Below are 22,149 nucleotides of genomic sequence, written 5' to 3' on the forward strand. Positions count from 1 at the left end.
CTGAGAGTGCTCTTCCTACATGATTGCAGTTGTGTTCTAGTGGTAGGAGAATGTAGGTAGCAATATGTTCTTCATTATAACAATAAAAAGATTCAGTAATAAATTTATCAACTAATGAAATAACTGAAACATTTTGAAGTTCAACATTACATCTAATTAGAGTTGTTTTTCATGCAGCTGGATGTAAAAGTTTAGAAATAAAATGGCCTCCCAAGGGGTTGTGGAAGCACTTAGCTTCAGAACATTCTGGAATTTGATTAGAACCTTTAATATACTGACCCTTTAATTCTGAGTAGATATGTTGCCCATGGCTCTACCACCTTTATTTATTTTTGAAATGGTTAATTGTAAAACTCATTAATGAAAACATGTGACATGTCAGATTTGAAATGTTAACTGTTGCACTTGCTGTTTCCCTTTCCCTTTGATGCAGAAATTGAATTTTCAGCTTTATTTTAAAATAAGTTCTTCCTGATAGATTTTGCTAAATGAGTAAATATTATGTTTTACCTGAAATAGTATATGTCAATAAATTGTGAAAAAAAACAGAATAAATCAGAAATCCTGATCCTCAAAAACTGCTCCTTTAGTAAACAATATTCAACACTTCTGCAGTAAATGAACTCTCAGGTGAACCTGTATTCTCATGTATCCCAAACCTTCATAAAGTGTTGATTGCAATAAAGGAATTAAGCAAAAATAAATAAGATGCTAATAGATCATACTATTCTACTTATTCTAAATCAGTAACATTGTGCCTCTGAATGTTTCTGCAATGCATTATTTTTAATTATTAACTTTTTTTACATTTATGTGGCTGTTGAATACTGTATGTGACTATTTCAAAGGACTGGGCATGCAGAATCAAAATCACAAGATATAAATTTAGTATGCTCAGCTGAGGCCTCCTTGTGGCAGACCTCTTAACAAAATAAAGTAACAAAAGTAGAGAGCCTACAATGTTTAATATACTGAACCCTTTAATTCTGAGTAGATGTGTTGCTCATGGCTTTATCACCTTTATTTATTTTTGAAATGGTTGATTGTAAAGCTCGTTAATGAAGACATGTGACATGTCAGACTTAAAATGTTAACTGTTGCACTTGCTGTTTCCCTTTCCCTTTGATGCAGAAATTGAATTTTCAGCGTTATTTTAAAATACTGACAGATTTTGCTAAATGGATGAATATTAGTTTTTTTCTGAAATAGTATATGTCAATAAAGTTTATTTCTTTGTTAATATCTAGGTCCCATGCCCAACAAATTATATTTTTTAATTAGTAAGCATTTGTAGTATTTCCTAGAAATAAAATTAGGGTAACTTGTGAACAAATGGAAGGGCCCTTTTGCTGAACCATGAGATATTGTTGCCACACATGTACATGTTATAATAAATGCTGCATGTCAATAATAATTCAACATTATTTTCATTACTGAGATGAAAGCATTTACACTTGTATAAGAAATGACCAGATTTCTGAACCGTTCACTAATATTGAATAATCATAGTTGCTGTAAAAACAGGCAATAAAATTGAATTTAAATGCTGGAGCATTTTGTAATCTTCCTCCATTTAATATAGATTACTAATTACAGACTTATAGTACTTTTGATTTATGAGCATATGTGGCAAAAGGTTATCAGTTTGAGTCCTGGCCAAACAGTCCTGGCAAATGGAGACAGGATGTAATAATAGGTCAATATCAAGAAAGATATTCACATATGATGGAAGTAGAGTGCCTTCCATAATATCAGAAACCTAGGAAGCAGAGGCTAGAGTTCTAGCTTCTGAGACCTGGTTGATGAACAGCAAGGTACATTGCATCTAATGGTAGCTAAATGACTCCAAGTCCTCCCATCAGAGCTCAAGCTTCTGAATGCTGGGTTGACATGCAATGAGGTACATGCCAGCATTGAAGTGCCGAATATTTATTACATCTCTCCAATTATCCAGGTGGAAATAGTTAAGTTCATACCTTCTCTGTATCAACTGATCCAATCAAGATCATGATCTGCTGGAGGTAAAGCAGAGAAAGAATTGGGTTGCTTTCTGCATTTTTGGGCATGGAACAAAAAAAGCTGAAAGTGCAAATAAATCAATGGTATTTGTATGTCACACGTAATGATGAAGGATGCCCTATGCAGGACCAGGAGATCTCCCAAGTTTGCAGATTTTATAACAAGTTTAAACCTTTGGAACTCAACGACAAGGTACAAGATCTACTTAATTAAAAACAAATAAATTGCCAAAACAATTACTCAGCATTAAAAATATGGCTTTTGATACTTATTATGGTCTTGCTACAGTCCAAATCCCCCTGTGTCATCAGTCATCATTCTGTAACCAAATTCACTGAAGCTATACCCACATGATTGCGTAAAAATATTAGACAATAGACAATAGGTGCAGGAGTAGGCCATTCAGCCCTTCGAGCCTGCACCACCATTCAATATGATCATGGCTGATCATTCCTAATCAGTATCCTCTTCCTGCCTTATCTCCATAATCCTTGATTCCACAATCTTTGAGAGCTCTATCCAACTCTTTCTTAAATGAATCCAGACACTGGGCAGAGCATTCCACACAGCCACCACTCTCTGGGTGAAGAAGTTTCTCCTCATCTCTGTCCTAAATGGTCTACCCCATATTTTTAAGCTGTGTCCTCTGGTTCGGCACTCACCCATCAGCGGAAACATGTTTCCTACTGCCAGAGTGTCCAATCCTTTCATAATCTTATATGTCTCAATCAGATCCCCTATCAGTCTTCTAAACTCAAGGGTATACAAGCCCAGTCGCTTCAGTCTTTCCGTGTAAGGTAATCCTGCCATTCCAGGAATTGACCTCGTGAACCTACGCTGCACTGCCTCAATAGCCAGAATATCTTTCCTCAAATTTGGAGACCAGAACTGCACACAGTACTCCAGGTGTGGTCTCACCAGGGCCCTGTACAGCTGCAGAAGCACCTCTTTGCTTCTATACTCAATCCCTCTTGTTATGAAGGCCAGCATGCTATTAGCCTTCTTCACTACCTGCTGTACCTGCATGCTTGCCTTCATTGACTGGTGTACAAGAACACCCAGATCTCTCTGTACTGCCCCTTTACCTAAATTGATTCCATTGAGGTAGTAATCTGCCTTCCTGTTCTTGCCACCAAAGTGGATAACCATACATTTATCCACAATAAACTGTATCTGCCATGCATCTGCCCACTCACCTAACTTGTCCAGGTCACCCTGTAATCTCCTAACATCCTCATCACATTTCACCCTGCCACCCAGCTTTGTATCATCAGCAAATTTGCTAATGTTATTGCTGACACCATCTTCTATATCATTAACATATATTGTAAAAAGCTGCGGTCCCAGCACGGATCCCTGCGGTACCCCACTGGTCACTGCCTGCCATTCTGAAATGGAGCCGTTTATCACTACCCTTTGTTTCCTATCAGCCAACCAATTTTCAATCCAATCTAGTACTTTGCCCCCAATTCCATGCGCCCTAATTTTGCTCACTAACCTCCTATGTGGGACTTTATCAAAAGCTTTCTGAAAGCCCAGGTATACTACATCTACTGGATCTCCCTCGTCCATCTTCAGAGTTACATCCTCAAAAAATTCAAGAAGATTAGTCAAGCATGATTTCCCCTTCATAAATCCATGCTGACTCTGTCCTATTCTGTTACTACTATCCAGATATGCCGTAATTTCATCCTTTATAATTGACTCCAGCATCTTTCCCACCACTGAGGTCAGACTAACTGGTCTATAATTTCCTGCTTTCTCTCTCCCACCTTTCTTAAAAAGTGGTATAACATTAGCCACCCTCCAATCCTCAGGAACTGACCCCGAATCTATCGAACTCTGGAAAATAGTCACCAACGCATCCACGATTTCCCGAGCCACCTCCTTCAGTACCCTGGGATGTAGACCATCAGGCCCCAGGGGACTTTTCAGCCTTCAGACCTAACAGTCTCTCCAACACCAAATCCTGGCAAATATAAATTCCCTTCAGTTCAGGTCCTTCAGCCACTGTTACCTCAGGGAAATACCTTGTGTCTTCCCCAGTGAACACAGATCTGAAGTACCCATTTAATTCTGCCATTTCTTTGTTCCCCATAATATATTCCCCTGTTTCTGTCTTCAAGGGCCCAATTTTAGTCCTAACCATTTTTTTCCCTTTCACATACCTAAAAAGCTTTTACTATCCTCCTTTATAGTATTGGCTAGTTTACCTTCGTACCTCATTTTTCCTCTGCGTATTTCCTTCTTAGTAATCCTCTGTTGCTCTTTAAAAGCTTCCCAGTCCTCAGTTTTCCCACTTATCTTTGCCATGTTATACTTTTTCTCTTTTAAGTTTATATGTTTCTTAACTTCCCTCATCAGCCACGACTGCCCATGCCTCCTCCTGGGATCTTTCTTCTTTTTAGGAATGAACTGATCCTGCAACTTCTGTATTATACACAGAAATATCTGCCATTGTTCCTCCACAGTCATCCCTGCTAAGGTATTGCACCATTGAACTTTGGCCAGCTCCTCCCTCATAGCTCCATAGTTCCCTTTATTCAACAGAAGTACTGTCACTTCCAACTGTACCCTCTCCCTCTCGAATTGCAGATTGAAGCTTAATGTATTATGGTCACTACTTCCCAATGGCTCCTTCACTTCGAGGTCTCTGACCAATTCTGGTTCGTTAACACAATACCAGATCCAGAATTGCCTTCTCCCTGGTCGGCTCCAGCACCAGCTGCTCTAAGAATCCATCTCTGAGGCACTCCACAAAGTCTCTTTCTTGAGGTCCAATACCATCCTGATTCTCCCAGTCTACCTGCAGGTTAAAATCCCCTATAACAACTGTAGTAACATCCTTGCGACAGGCCAATTTCAGCTCCTGATTCAACTTACATCCGACATCCAGACTACTGTTTGGGGGCCTGTAGATGACTCCCATGAGGGTCTTTTTACCCTTAGTATTTCGCAGCTCTATCAACACTGACTCTGCATCCTCTGACTCTAGGTCCCCCCGCACAAGGGACTGAATATCCTCCCTTACCAACAAGGCCACCCCACCCCCTCTGCCCGTCAGTCTGTCCTTACGATAGCACATGTAGCCTTGAATATTCATTTCCTAGGCCCTGTCCACTTGAAGCCACGTCTCAGTTACCCCCACAAATCGTATCTGCCAATTTCCAAAAGAGCCTCAAGCTCATCCATCTTATTGCATCGTTCCTCCAGGAGTAGCCAACTTATTGGAACAGCGGATTAGGTTTCAAAGCAGAAATGAGCAGCCAGTGATACCATAAATAGGATATTTTCCAGAAGTAAACTATGAACCCTTAGGTATTCATAAAAGAAAGGTTCTTCTGCATAAAAAATGGTGCCCTCTCCTCCCTACATTTTCTCTGAAGCTTGAGGCTTAAAAGTTTGGGATTTCTGGTTGGTACTAGATAGTGTTCTTATTTAGCCAAAATCCAACAATCTTTTGTAGATCATCAGGCCAAAGACGATTAAAGAGTTGGAGGGTGATTGTTGTTGCTGGGGATCATTGAGCTCAGTTGGTTGGATGGCTGGTTTGTAATGCAGAGTAATGCCACAGTGTGGGTTCAACTCCGGTGTTGGCTGAGGTCATAATGAAGGTCCTGCCTTCTCAACCTCACCCCTTGCACAAGGTGTCGTTACCCTTAGGTTAAACTTACTAATGAGAGACTGGGACTATGGTGGCTTTACCTTTCAGTTATAGTTTCATCTGAATTTTCTCCTCTTTCATGCTTTTTTATTCATTTTTAAGGGTGAATTCATGGTAGCTCCAGCTGTGCCAGCATTTATTACCCATCCCTAGTTGTTTTTGAGCTGTAATTTTGAACTATTGCAGTCAATTTAGTCCTAGAGTCAGAGTCATGTAATACAGAAACAGACCCTTCAGTTCAACTTGTCCATGCCGACCAAGTTTCCCAAACTAAACTAGTCCCACTTTTCTGTGTTTGGCCCATATCCATCAAAATGTTTCTTATCCATGTACCTATCTAGATGTCTTTTCAATCTTGTAATTGTACCCACATCTATCACTTCTTCTCACAGTTTATTCCACATACAAACCACCCTCTGTGTGAAAGAGTTGCCCCTTGGGAGGCTTTTAAGTCTTTCTCCTCTCACCTTAAAATTATGCCCTCTAGCTTTGACTTCTCTATCCTCCTGTTGCTATTCACCTTATTTATGGCCTTCATGATTTTATAAACCTCTATATGCTTACCCCTCAAGTTCCTATATTCCAGTAAAAACAGTCCCAGCTTAATCCGCCTCAATTCAGCCTATCCTTATAACTCAAATCCACCAGTCCCAGTAACATCCTTGTAAATCTTTGCTGCACTGTCTGCAATTTGGGTTTGGAAGGTGCCTTGGTGAATTTCTGCCAGTTTATCTCCTAGATACGGTGGTGATGGTGTTGGAAATGGATCTTTGTGGATATAGTGCCAATCAAGCGGGATAGATAGTGACAAGCTTCTTAAGTGTTGTTAGAACTGCAATCATCTAGGCATGTAGGGAGCATTCCATCATACTCCTGAATTGTGCATTGGGACAAGGCTTTGATGAATCAGGGAGGTGAGTATTTGTTACATAATTCCTCACCTTTTAACTGCTCTTCTAGCCATAGTATTTATATGACCATTCCAATTCAGTTTCTGGTCATGTTGATAGTGGAGGATCATAGAATCTCTGTTGTGCAGAAAGAGGTCATTAGGCCCATCATAAATACACCAGAGCACTGAAGAGCATCCCACCTAGACACACACACTCCACCATCCACCCTTTCCTTGTAACTCCACATTTACCTGGACTAACCCACTTAACCTGTTCAGCCCTGGACACTACAGGGCAATTTAACATGGCCAATCCACCCAACCTGCACATCTTTGGACCATGGGAAGAAAATGGAGCAGTCAGTGGAAACCCATGTAGTCCTGGGGAGTTTGTGCAAACTTCACAAAATCAGTCACCCAAGGCTGGAATCAAACCCGGGTTCCTAGCATCATGAGGAGCAGTGCTAACCACTGTGCTGCCTTATTTAGTGATGGTAATGATGTGGGTCAATAGTTAGATTCTCTCTTTCTGGAGAGAGTCATTTCCTGGCATTTATGTGGCACGAATGTTATTGGCCATTTTTCACCACTGTTGAGACCATTATTTTATTTTTTATCATTTTTGGTTTAGAGCTGTGAACTGTGAGCTGAGAAATTGACTATTCAGATGTGAGCAGCAACTTTTGTTCAAAACAGAGAAAAACAAACAAACTGATATTTGTTTATAAGGCCAGACCTGGAAATTAATTGCAGGTGATTCTTGTTCAAAAAGTTGCAAAAAAACTTTGACTCTTCGCAGGCATTACAGGAGGTCCCTGGGTTACAAACTGTTGTCTGTGCTTTGGACGTTTTGAGGGGTTTATATATTAAAAACACTTTACTCAAGTACTCTTGTCAGTTTGCAGTTCAACTTGATTTTATTAACAAAACTTCCTATTAAAACACTATGTTCCCACAATATTTACTCTCTCGCTAGCTTGATCCATCTGAGAAAGAATGTCAGCCATAATAATCTACATGTTTGAGGTGGGTGCTTGAAATCTTTCTCTCCAATGTAGGGCTGGCTCTCTTTCACAAAGGTGGGTCTTGCAGCTCAAGGCTGATATTCTCCTGGGTCCTTCTGGGTTGCTGCACGGTCTTCTACTATGAATCTTGTTGCGAATCTTTTCTGTGAGCCTTTGCTGAGTTTTCACTGATGGGGTGACCAGGTATGTATTTTTAACCCCCCGACCCTAAACCTTCCAGAATGTGCTGTGGCCTTTAGCGAGTGGGGTCATGAGGTGGGTTCAAACCATCCAATGGAGTCACGTGAACACTTTTTACTGTTGCATTCTCAGGCAGTCAAGATGCCAGAATGTTTGATTGACATTTCTCCATTATACAACCCTCAGGCTGGTTGTAGTGGTTCCCCTTAAACCATTGTAGTCTCATTGGCCATTGTTTGATTTCCACTGTAGCAGATAGCTACTGGCTGCTGTTTAATTTGGTTTTACCAATTTTCTGTCAGGACTTATTTCTCCACTGCGGGTCCATTAAGAATGTCCAATTTTAGGCCTGTGATTGTTTAGGCTCCATTCTTGATGTGTACACGAGTCAGAACACAATGCAGGGAAATGTAAAGCAGCTGTTTGTAACTATAAGAAATGTTTGTATGTTGAGTCTTTAAGATGAAACCCCTGTATGGGATTGTGTTAATAAGTACAAGCATCTGCAAGTCTGACGTTTGTAGATCTGGACCCCCATACAGAGTCATAGAGTCATAGAGATGTACAGCATGGAAACAGACCCTTCAGTCCAAATCGACCATGCCGATCAGATATCCCAACCTAATCTAGTCCCACTTGAAAGCACCAGCCCATATCCCTCCAGAATCTTCCTATTCATATACCCATCCAGATGCCCTTTAAATGTTGCAATTGTACTAGCTTCCACCACTTCCTCTGGCAGCTCATTCCATACACATACCACCCTCTGCGTGAAAAGGTTGCCCCTTGGGTCCCTTTTATATCTTTCCTCTGTCACCCTAAACCTATGCCCTCTAGTTCTGGACTCTGCACCCCAGAGAAAAGACCTTGTCTATTTATCCTATCCATGCTCCTCATCATTCTATAAACCTCTATAAGGTCACCCCTCAGCCTCTGATGCTCCAGGGAAAACATCCCCAGCCTGAGAGGTCAAATCGTCCAACTCTGGCAACATCATTGTATATCTTTTCTGAACCCTTTCAAGTTTCAAAACATCCTTCCAATAGGAAGGAGACCAGAATTTCATGCAATATTTCAATGTCCTGTACAGTCACAACATGACCTCCCAACCCATGTACTCAATACCCTAACCAATAAACGAAAGCTTACCAAATTTCTTCACTATCCTATCCACCTGCGACTGTACTTTCAAGGAGCTATGAACCTTCACTCCAAGGTCTCTTTGTTCAGCAACACTCCCTAGACCTTACCTAAATGAATAAGTCCTGCTAAGATTTGCTTTCCCAAAATGCAGCACCTTACCTTTATCTAAATTAAACACCAGCTGCCACCCTTCAGACCATTGGCCCATCTGATCTAGATCCTGTTGTAATCTGAGGTAACCTTCTTCGCTGTCCACTGCACCTCCAATTTTGGTGTCATATGCTCAAACAGATAGTAGATGTTTGGATATTAACTGGGGCCTCATGGGGATACTCACGTCAACCAATCTAATAAGAAGAATACGAATAAAAAATAAAGAGAAAACAAAATTTAATTGGATTTGAACTGTGACTTTTTTTGTCAGACGCTACAATGTGTACCAAAGCTACAGGAAGAAGATCTGAATGCCCTCTGGTTATCCTCCCATTATCAGCTTACATGGAGAAAGTGAGGACTGTAGATGCTGGAGATCAGAGTCAAGAGTGTAGCGATGGAAAAGCATAGCAGGTAAGGCAGCATCCGAGGAGCAGGAGAATGGATGTTTCGGGCGTAAGCCCTTTATCAGGAATGAGGCTTGTGGGTTGGGGCTGAGAGAAAAATGGCAGAGGGTGGGGTTTGGGGAAAGGTAGCTAAGAAAGCAAAAGGTAGATGAAGGCAAGGGAGAAGGTGATAGGTCAAAGGGTGGAGTGAGGGACAGACCCAGAGGGTGGTGCCAGCTTGGAGGCCCACACCCCACTCATGGCACCTTACCCTGCCAGCACAGGAATTGCAAAACCTGTGCCCACACTACTCCCCTCACCTCCATCCAAGGCTCCAAGGGATCCTTCCACATCCGTCAGAAATTTACCTCTACCAATGTCATCTCCTGCTTCCATTGCACCTGGTGCAGCCTCCTCCACAGCGGGGAGACAAGACGCTTTCTTGCGGATCATTTCAGAGAACATTTCTGGGACACCTGCACCCACCAACCCCACCGCCCCATGGCTGAACACTTCAACTCCTCCTCCCACTCCGTCAAGGACATGCAGGTTCAGGGCCTCCTTCACTGTCAAACCATTACCATCCGACACCTAGAGGAGGAATGCCTCATATTCCGCCTTGGGACCTTGCAACCACACAAGATAAATGTGGATTTCAACAGCTTCTTCATTTCCCCTCCCCCACATTATCCCAGTCCCAAGCCTCCAAGTTGGCACAGCCCTCCATACCTGTCCATCACTCCCCCCTCTGACTTGTCATCTTGACCCTCACCTTCATCCATCTATCGCTTTCTCAGCTACCTTTCCCCAAACCCCACCCCCTGTCATTTATCTCTCAGCCCTTACCCACAAGCCTCATTCCTGATGAAGGGCTTATGTCCGATTCTCCTGCTCCTTGGATGCTGCTGGGGAGAAGGTAGCAAAGAGTACAATAGGTGAATGGGGGTGGGGATGGAGGTGATAGGTCAGGGGGAGGGTGGAGTGGATAGGTGGGAAGGGAGATTGGCAGTTAGGACAGGTCATGAGAACAGTGCTGAGCTAGAAGGTTGGAACTGGGGTAAGGTGGGGGGGGGGGAAATAAGGAAACTGGTGAAGTCCACATTGATGCTCTGGGGTTGAAGTGTTCTGAGGCTTTCTTCCTCCAGATGTCAGGTGGTGAGGGAGCGGCAGTGGAGGAGGCCCAGGACCTGCATGTCCTTGGCAGAGTGGGAGGGGGAGTGGAAATGTTGGGCCACGGGGCAGTGGGGTTGATTGGTGCAGGTGTCCCGGAGATGTTCCCTGAAGCGCTGCAAGGCGGCATCCAGTCTTCCCAATGTAGAGGAGACCGCATCGGGAGCAACAGATACAATAAATGTTATTGGTGGATGTGCAGGTGAAACTTTGATGGATGTGAAAGGCCCCTTTTATCTCTCCACACTGGAGGTTTCCTGTCTCTATTCCTGATGAAGGGCTTTTGCCAGAAATGTCGATTTTCCTGCTCCTCAAATGCTGCTTGACCTGCTGTGCTTTTCCAGCACCACTCTGATCTAAACTCTAGTTTCCAGCATCTGCAGTCCTCACTTTTGCCTAAATGAAGTTAAAGGATCAGTCAGCAGACATGCAGTGGAAGACAATTAAAGGGATAATTCAGAAGGTACAGAATAGGTACAATCCAGAAATTATAAAAATTCCAAAGGAAAGGACAAACCCACACTTGCAATATACCAGAAATATTCAAGACTGTAATAAAGAAGCAACAGATAGTTTTACAAAGACAGGTGGCAAGACAGAAAATTGGAGAGAATATAAAAATAAAGATGATTAAAACAATTAAAAGAGGGAACAAGTTAGAGTAAGAGAGAAGGCTAGCCAGAAATGTAAAAACAGACAGTAAGAGTTTCTATAACTATTTAAAGACAAGAGTAAACAAAGTGTTAAATGTTTAGATGACATAAAAATAAGTGGAGAGACAGTTACTGTAGGAGGCAGGGAAGCTGCAGTGGGATCTGGGCAGACTAGGAGAGTCAGAGACAAAACTACGGCAGATGCTGGAATCCAAAATAGACAAGGAGGCTGGAAAAACACAGCAAGCCAGGTAGCATCAGGAGGTGGAGAAGTCAACAGTTTAAGTATAACCCTTCTTCAGAATTGGGGGTGGGTGTGGGGGTAGCTGCAGATAAAGGGGGTGGTGGAGTGGGAATAGGTGAAGACAGGTAGAAGGTACGACCTGGTTGGTCAATGGGAGGAAAGAATTCAGTTGGTGGCAGGGCGCAGTGGAAGGGAAGGGGAAGGGCTAGGACTAATTCAAATAATCTCCCTTCCCATCCCCTGCTCCCTGTCACCAACCAGATTAATTCCTCCTATTGACTAACCAGGTTATACCCTCTACCCGTCTTCATGTATCCCACTTCACCACCCTGCCCTGCCACCCCCTTTGTCTACAGCTCTCTCAACACCCACCCCAACTCCTGAAGAAGGGTTAGACCCAAAATGTTGACTTCTCCACCTGCTGATGCTGCTTGGATTGCTGTGTTCTTCCAGCCTCCTGCCTGTCTATTTAGTCTATTTCGGAGAGTTGGCAAAGAACTAGCAAATCGAAAACAATAGGGAAAAGTGTGAAGTCACGCACTATGGTGGGAAGAATAGAGGCGTAGATTATTTTCTAAATGGAGAAGGGCTTTGGAAATCTGAAGTACAAAAGATTCTCTTAATGTTTACATGCAGTTTTAATTAGTAGGGCAACCGCAATGATAGCATTTATTTTGACGGCAAGAATACAAGAGCAGGGATATACACTGCCAAGACTGTATAAGGCTCCTATCAGACCAGATTTGGAATATTGTGAACTGTCTGAGGAATCTGAAGAAGAATGTGCTGGCCTTAGGAAGGTGGAGATAAAGTTTACAAGAATGATGCAGGGCATGAAGGACTTGCCATAGGAGGTGCAGTTGAAGACTCTGGAGGTTAGAAAGATGAGCATGAATCTGATTGAAATTTACAGAATGCTGAGAGGCCTAATTAGAGTGGACATGAAGATGTTTCCACAAGCAAGAGAAACGATGACTCAAGAGTTTGGCTGCAGAGTGAAGGAAAAACCCGTTAGAAGTGAGATGAGGAGAAATCTCTTCAGCTACAGTGTGGTGAATCTGTGGAACTCATTACTGCAGAAGGCTGTGAAGGCCGAGCCATTGAGTGTAATTAAGACAGAGATAGATGGATTTTTGTTAGTAAGACAATCAAAGGTTATGGATGGAAGACAGGAGAATGGGTTTGAGAAAGGTATCAGCAATAATCCAATAGCCTTGATGGGCCAAATGGCCTAATTCTGCTCCTATATCTTATGATCGTATGGATAGTCAGATTGAAGAAATATTACTAGAAAATAAGACTGATAATTTGAGTGGGCATTTTGCATCAGTCTTCACTACAGAGCTTACAAGTAACATCCTGGAAGCAGTGATTAAGCATGAAATAGAGGCAACAACTCAGGAAAATCACAAAATAAGTGGTGTTAGATAGTTGGACCAACAGACTAACAATTGCCTGAGTCATAATGGAATTTGTCATGGTGTTTTAAAAGATTAAGCATTGATTCTAACTTTCCAAAGCTCCCTTGAATCAAGGATGGTCCCGATAGATTGGAAGATAGAAAATGTAACTCCTATATTTAAAAAGAGAGACTGAAAGCAGGAAACCAAAGCAGCTTAACAGCTGTCAAATGGAAGTTGTTAGAAGTAATTATTAAAGATGTCATGGCAGAGTAGTTGGACAAGTTTAAGGCAATCAGGCAGAATTTTATGAAAGGGAAATTATATCTATTGGAGATCTTTGAAGAGGTAACGTTTGCTGCAGATAAAGGGGAACTGGTGGGTGTCGTACACTTACATTTCCAGAAGGCATTTGATAAAGGCTCCACATCAAAGATTATCACAGAAAATAAAACCTCATGGTGTAGAAGGTAGCATATTCATTTGCATATAAAATTGGCTTGGAAATGGAAGCAGAGAGTACACACAATTGTTCTTTTTCAGGTTGGCAAAATATAATGAGTGACGTAACACGGAGATTGGTACTGGGACCTCAACTGTTTACAATTTATACGTGTGGCTTGGAATGAAGAGACAGAAAATATAATTGTCAACTCTGACACAGGGATAGGTAGGAAAGTAAGTTGTGAAGAAGACGTAGGGAGGTTATAAAAAGATACTGCTATGGTGTGAGTGGGCAAAGATATGGCAAATGGAGTAGAAAAATGTGATGTTGCCCATTTTGTCAGGAAGAATTGTAGATAAATGGCGAGAGATTGCAGAGCTCTACAATACAGGAGGGGTTGGGGTATCCCCATGCATGAATTGCAGACATAGCAAGTATTTAGGAAAGTTAATAGAATGTTATCATTTATGGTGAGTTCTGAATATGAAAACAGTGATATTGAAATAACAATAGCGAAAATCTAGAGTACTGTGCACAGTAACCTATTCAAAAATATAAATGCATTGGAGGCATTTCAAAGGCAGTTTTCTGGACCAATATCTGGAACAGATGAATTATTTTATGAGGAAAGGTTGAACAGGCTAGGCCTGTATCTGCTGGAGTTTAGAGGAGTAACAGGTGACTTAGTTGAAATGATTAAATCCTGACATGTATTGATAGATTTGGAGAGGATGCTTCTGCTTACAGGAAAACTTAGAATGGGAGGTGGATGGGAACAGATATACAGTGTTTAAACAAATCTTAGGGAGTCACCCATTTAAAAGAGATGACATGAAGTGTTTATCTCTCAGAGTCGCAAGTCTTGGAACTCTCTTGCTAGAAAGCATAGTGTAAACAGACGTTTTGAATACTTTTACAGCAAAGGTAGATAGATTCTTGTTAAGTAAAAGGTTGAAAGTTTATCAGGGTCAGCAAGAACACAATTAGATGATTTTATTAAATGGACTCAAACTGCTGAATGGCTTACTCCTGATCATATGTTTGTACGATTTTCTCTCCACAGATGCTGCCAGACCTAGTGAATATTTCCAGCAGTTTGTTTTTAATCGCATGCCCTCTGAATAATATTGTGTTTTACAGCCAAAGAAGTTATGTTGCTTTATGAGGAAAGTTATACCAGCAAGATCCTAAAAACAGAAATAAGATGATTAAAAGTTAATCTGTTTCTGCTGGTGTTCAGGGAATGCTGCCCTGTTAGAAATGCTATCTTTCAGACAAAGATGCTAAACAGAGTGTTTATCTGTCATTTCAGGTCAATGTGTCAAACTCTATGACATGATTCAAGGAAGAACAAGGTAGTGCTCTGTGCTGTCCATCAATGTCACCAAAACTGAGTATCTGAGTTATCTCACTGTCGTTTATGGAGTCTTTCTGTATGAAATCTGCCTGCTATATTTCCTTATGTAGTAACGTCCAAAACACTTCAAAGGCAATTAGCTGTTTGGGAAGCACTTGAGAACATCCTGAGTTTAATGAATAGTACATAAATACAAATTATTTCACCATTCCATCACCAAACTAGGGTGTGTGACAAAGGCCAAACATGCTTCCGTTTTATTGCTTACCAGTGTTTAAGGTCCAGGCTCTTACATGAAGAACCGGTAATAATATTTGTACAATTGTATTGAGTAATGACAATATCAAGATCAAAGTAGAATAGACGTCTTCAAAAAATTTTAAGAATCCAGCCCCTTTCCAAAGAACCTTGTGTCATTTGTTTGTTGAGATGAACTGGTGAGCTTCTCTCAGTGCTTCCTGCATTTCTTGATATTTCGCAAGTTTACAGGCCTCATCCACATTTAACCAGCGAAATGTTTGGTGCTCATCAGAGAGTTTTACTTCTGTATTATAATCCTTTAGTTCTGCCAGCCAATAGATAACACTTTTGGGTATATTTTTCACATTGTATATAATTTCCTTTTTGTATCCATCAAGCAAATTAAAATCATTGCTTCTTAGCCCTGCTTCTTCCTCAGTTTCACGAAGTGCAGTCTGAAGGTCATCTTCACCTGGATCAACATGCCCTTAATAAAAGATTAGATCTTAAGCAAGCAGGCAGTGAGAAACTGTGCCACACATAATTAATAAAGTTTCACTTTATGTTTACAACTGCAAAGAACTCTTTCTTTTCAATAACAAGTACCAAACACAACCTTAAAGGGTGACATTTATCTTGGGCTCTACCTGTCCAGGTAACTGAAGTTTCATATTCAGGATAAATCTCCCCTGCACTCTTAAAATGCAGTGCCCAGAACAATATTCCAAACGGGGTCTAGCCAGTATTTTATAATAGGTCAGCATAACCTCCCTGCTTTTGTACTCTATGTCACAACTTAAAAAAGCATAGTGCCTTGTGAACCCTAACAACCTCAATCTGACCTGCCACCAGACCCCAGGTGCTTAATTATATGACGTGTCAGTTAAAAGGTTGGGAGAGTGGGAAAAGGAGCACACAGAGGAAAATTCAATTAAAAAATCAGGAGGTGAGATTTCTGTCCCACAGTCATCAGCCAGAAACTCTCTAGAACTTTGAGAACAAAGGTGGAGCTGTGCATGTTGGAATTTGGGTAAAGCCTTCAGGTATTTCACATGCTATCAACCTTGAAGAACCTCAAGAGTGCACTGGTGGATCAGGAATTTGAGTCAATTGGAATGGGAAAAGAAATCCAGGTGGGTGTAAATCTCTCAGAGAGCACTCCAAAAACCAATGAGAAGAAGGGGCTTCCACCCCAACAGCCCACATAACAAAACTTACTGGACTTCCCAGGGATATGCCTCTCCAGTTGCCAGAGAAATCCTGGTGACAGCAAAATAAGACCCTAATAACAACTAATTTACATCGAGAACCTGAATTAGCCCAGATGGTGCTCAAGGTCAACTTCATCACTGATACAGTTTGAAGTGAAGGTATGGGCAGGTGAGTAGATGGCAGGCAAGCCACCATCAGATACAAACTGTCACATATTCTACCATCAAACTTGTCAGCAACGCAATTAAAATTCAGCCTCCAGTCTTTGGTACTGTATCCATTTTTTAAAAATTACTTTATAATGCTTCTCTTTTTTTCCAATCAAAACGCTCCCTTTAAAGCACTAAATTTCACTTGCCTCAAATCTCCAGGTTTTTTTTCTCTAAAGTATAGTTTCTCCAAATCTCTGTTGACTTAATTTACAAGTTATATGCTTCGAAACACTTTGGGGTGTCTAGTGGTCATGCAAGGTGCTATATAAATGCATATCTTTGTCTATAAAGTTTGAAATCATTCATGTAGCCAATTTGAAGTTATTAAAAATATTACATTGAATTATCTAGGTGAAAGTAAGGACTGCAGATACTGGAGATCAGAGTCGAAGAGTGTGGTGCTGGAAAAGCGCAGCCAGTCAGGAGCAGGAGAGTCAACATTTCAGGCATAAGAAGCACCACACACTTCAACTTACATTGAATGTTAAAATGAGCAGTATATTTACCAATAAATCCACTACCATTTCACAATGGAATCTTGCATGCATGTGTGTTTCAGGAACTATTTTCAGAGCAGTCTTTTCAGTCATATTGCAAGTGACTTCACAGGAGATGGTGGCATAGTGGTAATGTCATGAGACATGTAATCCAGTAAATCACAAAATTGAATTCAATAAAATAATGAAATAAAAAGCTAGCAGAAAGGCAACTATGTAACTATTGCCGATTGTCATGAAGACCCATTTGGTTCATTAATGCTCTTCAGGGAAGGAAATGACTCCAGGAACAGAACCACATGTAACCCTTAAGTGCCCCCTGTACAACTTGTGATGGACAATAAGGGCTGGCCTAGTTAGTGGCACCCAGAGGAACAAATTAGATAAACATATACATTTAAGTGAGCTATGAATATCAAATAAGTTGATGATAAATATGAAAGTCTCTTTACACTCAGGAATTGTCAAGTTGTGGAATTTGCTTACAGGATTAGGGGTTGCAGCCAAGACTATGCTCCAGATTTTCTAATCAGCACCAGAGCTTTCACCATAAACCAAAGACATATGGCAGACTTGTTAGCAGAGACATCCTATCATAGGGGTGTTCAGTTAACCGATCTCACCCCTTACAGGGTATCAGTGGCATGTCAGTAAAACAAGCAGCAGGATGGCTTTTCAACCAGATTAAAAGAATCCAAATTGAGTTACTGACTACAAAAACCAGAAACAAAAACATATTTTTGAATCAATGCACAAATAGAAAAATAAAGCTGGGATGTTCAAACTGAATTATTAGAAATAGTACAAAACAATAATTTATTTTTAAAAAGTTCACTTTAAAGCTCTGCAACACTAATTTTCTTTAAAGAATGAGGCTTCAGGTTTAGAAAAATATTGTTTCAAAGGAAGACACTGGCCAATAGTTATTACATTTACTATACCATTAATAACTCATTGCTGATTGGAGAAAGTATATCTTTTAATTTATCGTTCGAGTGAGAACAGTGGACGATTCGTCTAAATTTAAACTATTGCAACTACTGCTGATTCTATCCATTGCAATCAGCGGGGGGGGGGGGGAAGAATCAATGACAGCAACTTTCAAATTGACGTGATGAACTGTGCACGTAAGACATCAGAAATTGCAGTTAGTCCCACACAGAAATAGTGGGTAAATAGCCCCCTCGATACTAGTGACACACGCGGCCCATCCCTTGCCATCAGAAAACAAGCTGCTTGAATGAAGCACCTTTAGGAGGCGTCCAGTGATGCTGGCCGTAGGAAGTCTGTAAAAGTAGGAACTCGATGTCCTGAGGTTTAGCAGCTAATCCCGCGTTTAACCTCCTGAAAATAATCAGTCCACAGGCCCTGAGAGCCATTGTCGGAAACAGGGAGAGGCACCACGCCAACACCGGAAGCTCATCCGCGGGGACCAATCAGCGGCGAGAGTCTGACACAAACGATTCACAGACTGGGTGGCCCAGTGGCTCAGTGGTTAGCACTGCTGCCTCATAGCGCCAGGGTCCGAGGTTCAATTCCAGCCTTGGGTGACTGTTTGTGTGGAGTTTGCACATTCTCCCCGTGTCTGTGTGGGTTTCCTCCCACAGTCTAAAGATGTGCAAGTGAGGTGAATTGGCCATGCTCAACTGCCCATAGTGTTAGTCAGAGGGAAATGAGTCTGGGTGGGTTACTCTTCGGAGGGTTGGTCTGGACTGCTTGGGCCAAATGGCCTGTCTCCATCCTGTAAGCCATCTAATCTAGTAATATGTAAATTTGTAAAAAAAAGAAAACAATTCACGGACTGCTGCCTCCGGAATTTTAATTTTGTTTCCTTTCAGTGGGTAAAAAGGCGGGACCTGTATAGACTGCTGCTACACACCTTCCACCTCTTCTCTCTCATCCACCGTCCAGACATGCCTTGGCGTGCCCATTAGCCACCGGGCGGTGGGGATCCCCAGTGGAGGATCTCTACGCGGGAGTCCTCCCCCTTTCTCTCGGGGATCTGGGGTGGAGGGTGCTGCATGCAGCAGTCCCCTGCAACCACAGGTTGCGGTGGTTCATGGACTCCCAGCCCAACTGCTTGTTCTGTGGTGCTGTGGAGTCCATGGACCACGTGTATATTGGGTGTGGGCGTTTGTACTCCCTTTTTGATTTTCTCAAAAACCTTCTCCTCTGCTTTTGGTTGCACTTCAGTCCCACGCTCCTGATCTTCGGGCACCCGGTACAGAGGAGCGAGGGCAGATCTGAAGACCTCCTCGTGGGTCTGCTCCTGGGCCTGGCCAAACTGGCCATCAACAGGTCCAGGCAGCGGGTCATGGAGGGGGTCGTTAGGGCCGACTGCCTGCCCCTCTTCCGCGGTTACATTAGAGCCCAGGTGTCCTTGGAGAAGGAGCACGCGGTGTCCACCAACACCCTGGAGTTGTTCAGGGAGAGGTGGGCGCCGCAGGGAGTGGAGTGCATTATTTCCCCCTCCAACTCTATTTTGATTTAATCCCTCCCCTCCCCTGCACTGTTTGATCACACAGCATTGCCCTTCGATGTGAAGGGCACTGCTTGTCACTGGCCACTCGGGTGTTTTCCTATCTTCCTGGTGGTGGAAATTGAATAAAGATTTGTGCACCTTGTGTCCCTCACTGTGATTCACACCTGCACACACACACACCATGGGTGCTGGGGAAAAAATAAGCACTACTGCAGTTAGGCGGTAGTGTGGGTAACAGGGGAAATAAAAAAAGGGAATTATTGCGCAGCTTTGCCAAAAAGAAAAAAAAACAATTCACGGACTTTCCGCGGTTACGTTAGAGCCCGGGTGTCCTTGGAGAAGGAGCATGTGGTCTCCACCAACACCCTGGAGTTGTTCAGGGAGAGGTGGGCTTCGCAGGGAGTGGAGTGCATTATTTCCCCCTCCAACTCTATTTTGATTTAATCCCTGCCCTCCCCTTCACTGTTTGATCACACAGCATTGCCCTTTTGTGAAGGGCACTGCTTGTCACTGGCCACTCGGGTGTTTCCTTTCTTCCTGGTGGTGGAAATTTGAATAAAGATTCGTGCACCTTGTGTCTTTCACTGTGTCTCACACCTGCACACACACAACATGGGTGCTGGGGAAAAAATAAGCACTACTGCAGTTAGGTGGTAGTGTGGGGGTTAAAAGTGGGGGTGGGGAGAAAGTAGCATAGAGTACAATGGGTGAGTGGGGGAGGGGATGAAGGTGATAGGTCAGGGAGGAGAGGGTGGAGTGGATAGGTGGAAAAGGAGATAAGCAGGTAGGACAAGTCCGGACAAGTCATCGGGACAGTGCTGAGCTGGAAGTTTGGAACTAGGGTGAGGTGGGGGAAGGGGAAATGAGGAAACTGTTGAAGTCCACTTGATGCCCTGGGGTTGAAGTGTTCTGAGGCGGAAGATGAGGCGTTCTTCCTCCAGGCGTCTGGTGGTGAGGGAGCGGCAGTGAAGGAGGCCCAGGACCTGCATGTCCTCGGCAGAGGGGGAGTTGAAATGTTGGGCCATGGGGCAGTGTGGTTGATTGGTGCAGGTGTCCCGGAGATGTTCCCTAAAGCACTCTGCTAGGAGGTGCCCAGTCTTCCCAATGTAGAGGAGACCACATCGGGAGCAACGGATGCAATAAATGATATTTGTGGATGTGCAGGTAAAACTTTGATGGATGTGGAAGGCTCCTTTAGGGCCTTGGATAGAGGTGAGGGAGGAGGTGTGGGCACAGGTTTGACAGTTCCTGCGGTGGCAGGGGAAGGTGCCAGAACGGGAGGGTGGGTTGAAGGGGGGCGTGAACCTGACCAGGTAGTGATGGAGGGAACGGTCTTTGCGGAAGGCGGAAAGGGGTGGGGAGGGAGATATATCCCTGGTGGTGGGGTCTTCTTGGAGGTGGCGGAAATGTCGGCGGATGATTTGGTTTAAGAGAAGGTTGGTAGGATGGGAAGGTGAGCACCAGGGGCGTTCTGTCCTTGTTACGGTTGGAGGGATGGGGTCTGAGGGCGGAGGTGTGGGATGTGAACGAGATGCATTGGAGGGCATCTTTAACCATGTGGGAAGGGAAATTGCAGTCTCTAAAGAAGGAGGCCATCTGGTGTGTTCTGTGGTGGAATTGGTCCTCCTGGGAGCAGATCCGGCATAGGCGGAGGAATTGGGAATACGGGATGGCATTTTTGCAAGAGGTAGGGTGGGAAGAGGTGTAATCCAAGTAGCTGTGGGAGTCGGTGGGTTTGTAAAAAATGTCAGTGTCAAGTTGGTCATCATTAATGGAGATGGAGAGGTCCAGGAAGGGGAGGGAGGTGTCAGAGATTGTCCAGGTAAATTTAAGGTCAGGGTGGAATGTGTTGGTGAAGTTGATGAATTGCTTAACCTCCTCACGGGAGCATGAGGTGGCGCCAATGCAGTCATCAATGTAGCGGAGGAAGAGGTGGGGAGTGGTGCCAGTGTAATTACGGAAGATCAACTGTTCTATGTAGCCAACAAAGAGACAGGCATATCTGGGGCCCATACGTGTGCTCATGGCTACCCCTTTGGTCTGGAGGAAGTGGGAGGATTCGAAGGAGAAATTGTTAAGGGTGAGGACCAGTTCGGCCAAACGAATTAGAGTGTCGGTGGAAGGGTACTGTTGGGGACGTCGGGAGAAGAAAAAACAGAGGGCTTGGAGGCCCTGGTCATGGCGGATGGAGGTGTAGAGGGATTGGATTTCCATGATAAAGATGAGGCATTGGCGGCCGGGGAAACGGAAGTCTTGGAGGAGGTGGAGGGCGTGGGTGGTGTCTTGAATGTATGTGGGGAGTTCCTGGACTAGGGGGGATAGGACACTGTCAAGGTAGGTAGAGATGAGTTCAGTGGGACAGGAGCATGCTGAGACAATGGGTCGGCCAGGGTGGTCAGGCTTGTGGATCTTTGGAAGGAGATAGAACCGGGCAGTGCGGGGTTCCTGGACTATGAGTTTGGAAGCTGTGTGTGGGAGATCTCCAGAGGTGATGAGGTTCTGTATGGTCTGGGAGATGATGATTTGGTGATGGGGGTGGGGTCATGGTCAAGGGGCGGTAGGACGAGGTGTCCTTGAGTTGGCGTTTGGCTTCAGCAGTGTTTCTAAACATTATGGCACAGACAGCAGCACACGGGGCTAACACCCTCAACACATTATCTGGGCTGACACCAGTTGTTAAAGTTCACTTGAGAATGTAAATTCTAAAGAAAGTTTTGCGATTTACATATGAAAGAAGTGAAACTAACATGGTCATTCTAACATATGAAAAACTTG

General features: G+C 43.2%; 2 protein-coding genes across 2 annotated transcripts in view; one reads left to right on the plus strand and one right to left on the minus strand.

Moving 5' to 3' along the window:
- LOC140478961 (uncharacterized) overlaps nucleotides 1–14,888 on the plus strand; it is a 54,899-nt gene extending 40,011 nt beyond the window's left edge. The window contains exon 6 of the mRNA XM_072572679.1: nucleotides 14,687–14,888. Within this exon, the coding sequence (XP_072428780.1) occupies nucleotides 14,687–14,708 (22 nt within the window). The 3' untranslated portion in view covers nucleotides 14,709–14,888. The remainder of the gene's footprint in view (nucleotides 1–14,686) is intronic.
- Nucleotides 14,887–18,303, minus strand: nudt2 (nudix (nucleoside diphosphate linked moiety X)-type motif 2). Its single transcript, XM_072572691.1, has 2 exons — nucleotides 18,142–18,303; nucleotides 14,887–15,458 (listed from the first exon to the last, which is right to left on the minus strand). Exons 1-2 carry the CDS (start codon nucleotides 18,269–18,271, stop codon nucleotides 15,145–15,147), a joined length of 444 nt encoding a protein of 147 aa, XP_072428792.1. The 5' UTR covers nucleotides 18,272–18,303; the 3' UTR covers nucleotides 14,887–15,144.
- Nucleotides 18,304–22,149: the final 3,846 nt, after the last annotated feature.

Source organism: Chiloscyllium punctatum, chromosome 1 (genome assembly GCF_047496795.1).
Source record: "Chiloscyllium punctatum isolate Juve2018m chromosome 1, sChiPun1.3, whole genome shotgun sequence".
NCBI lineage: Eukaryota > Metazoa > Chordata > Chondrichthyes > Orectolobiformes > Hemiscylliidae > Chiloscyllium > Chiloscyllium punctatum.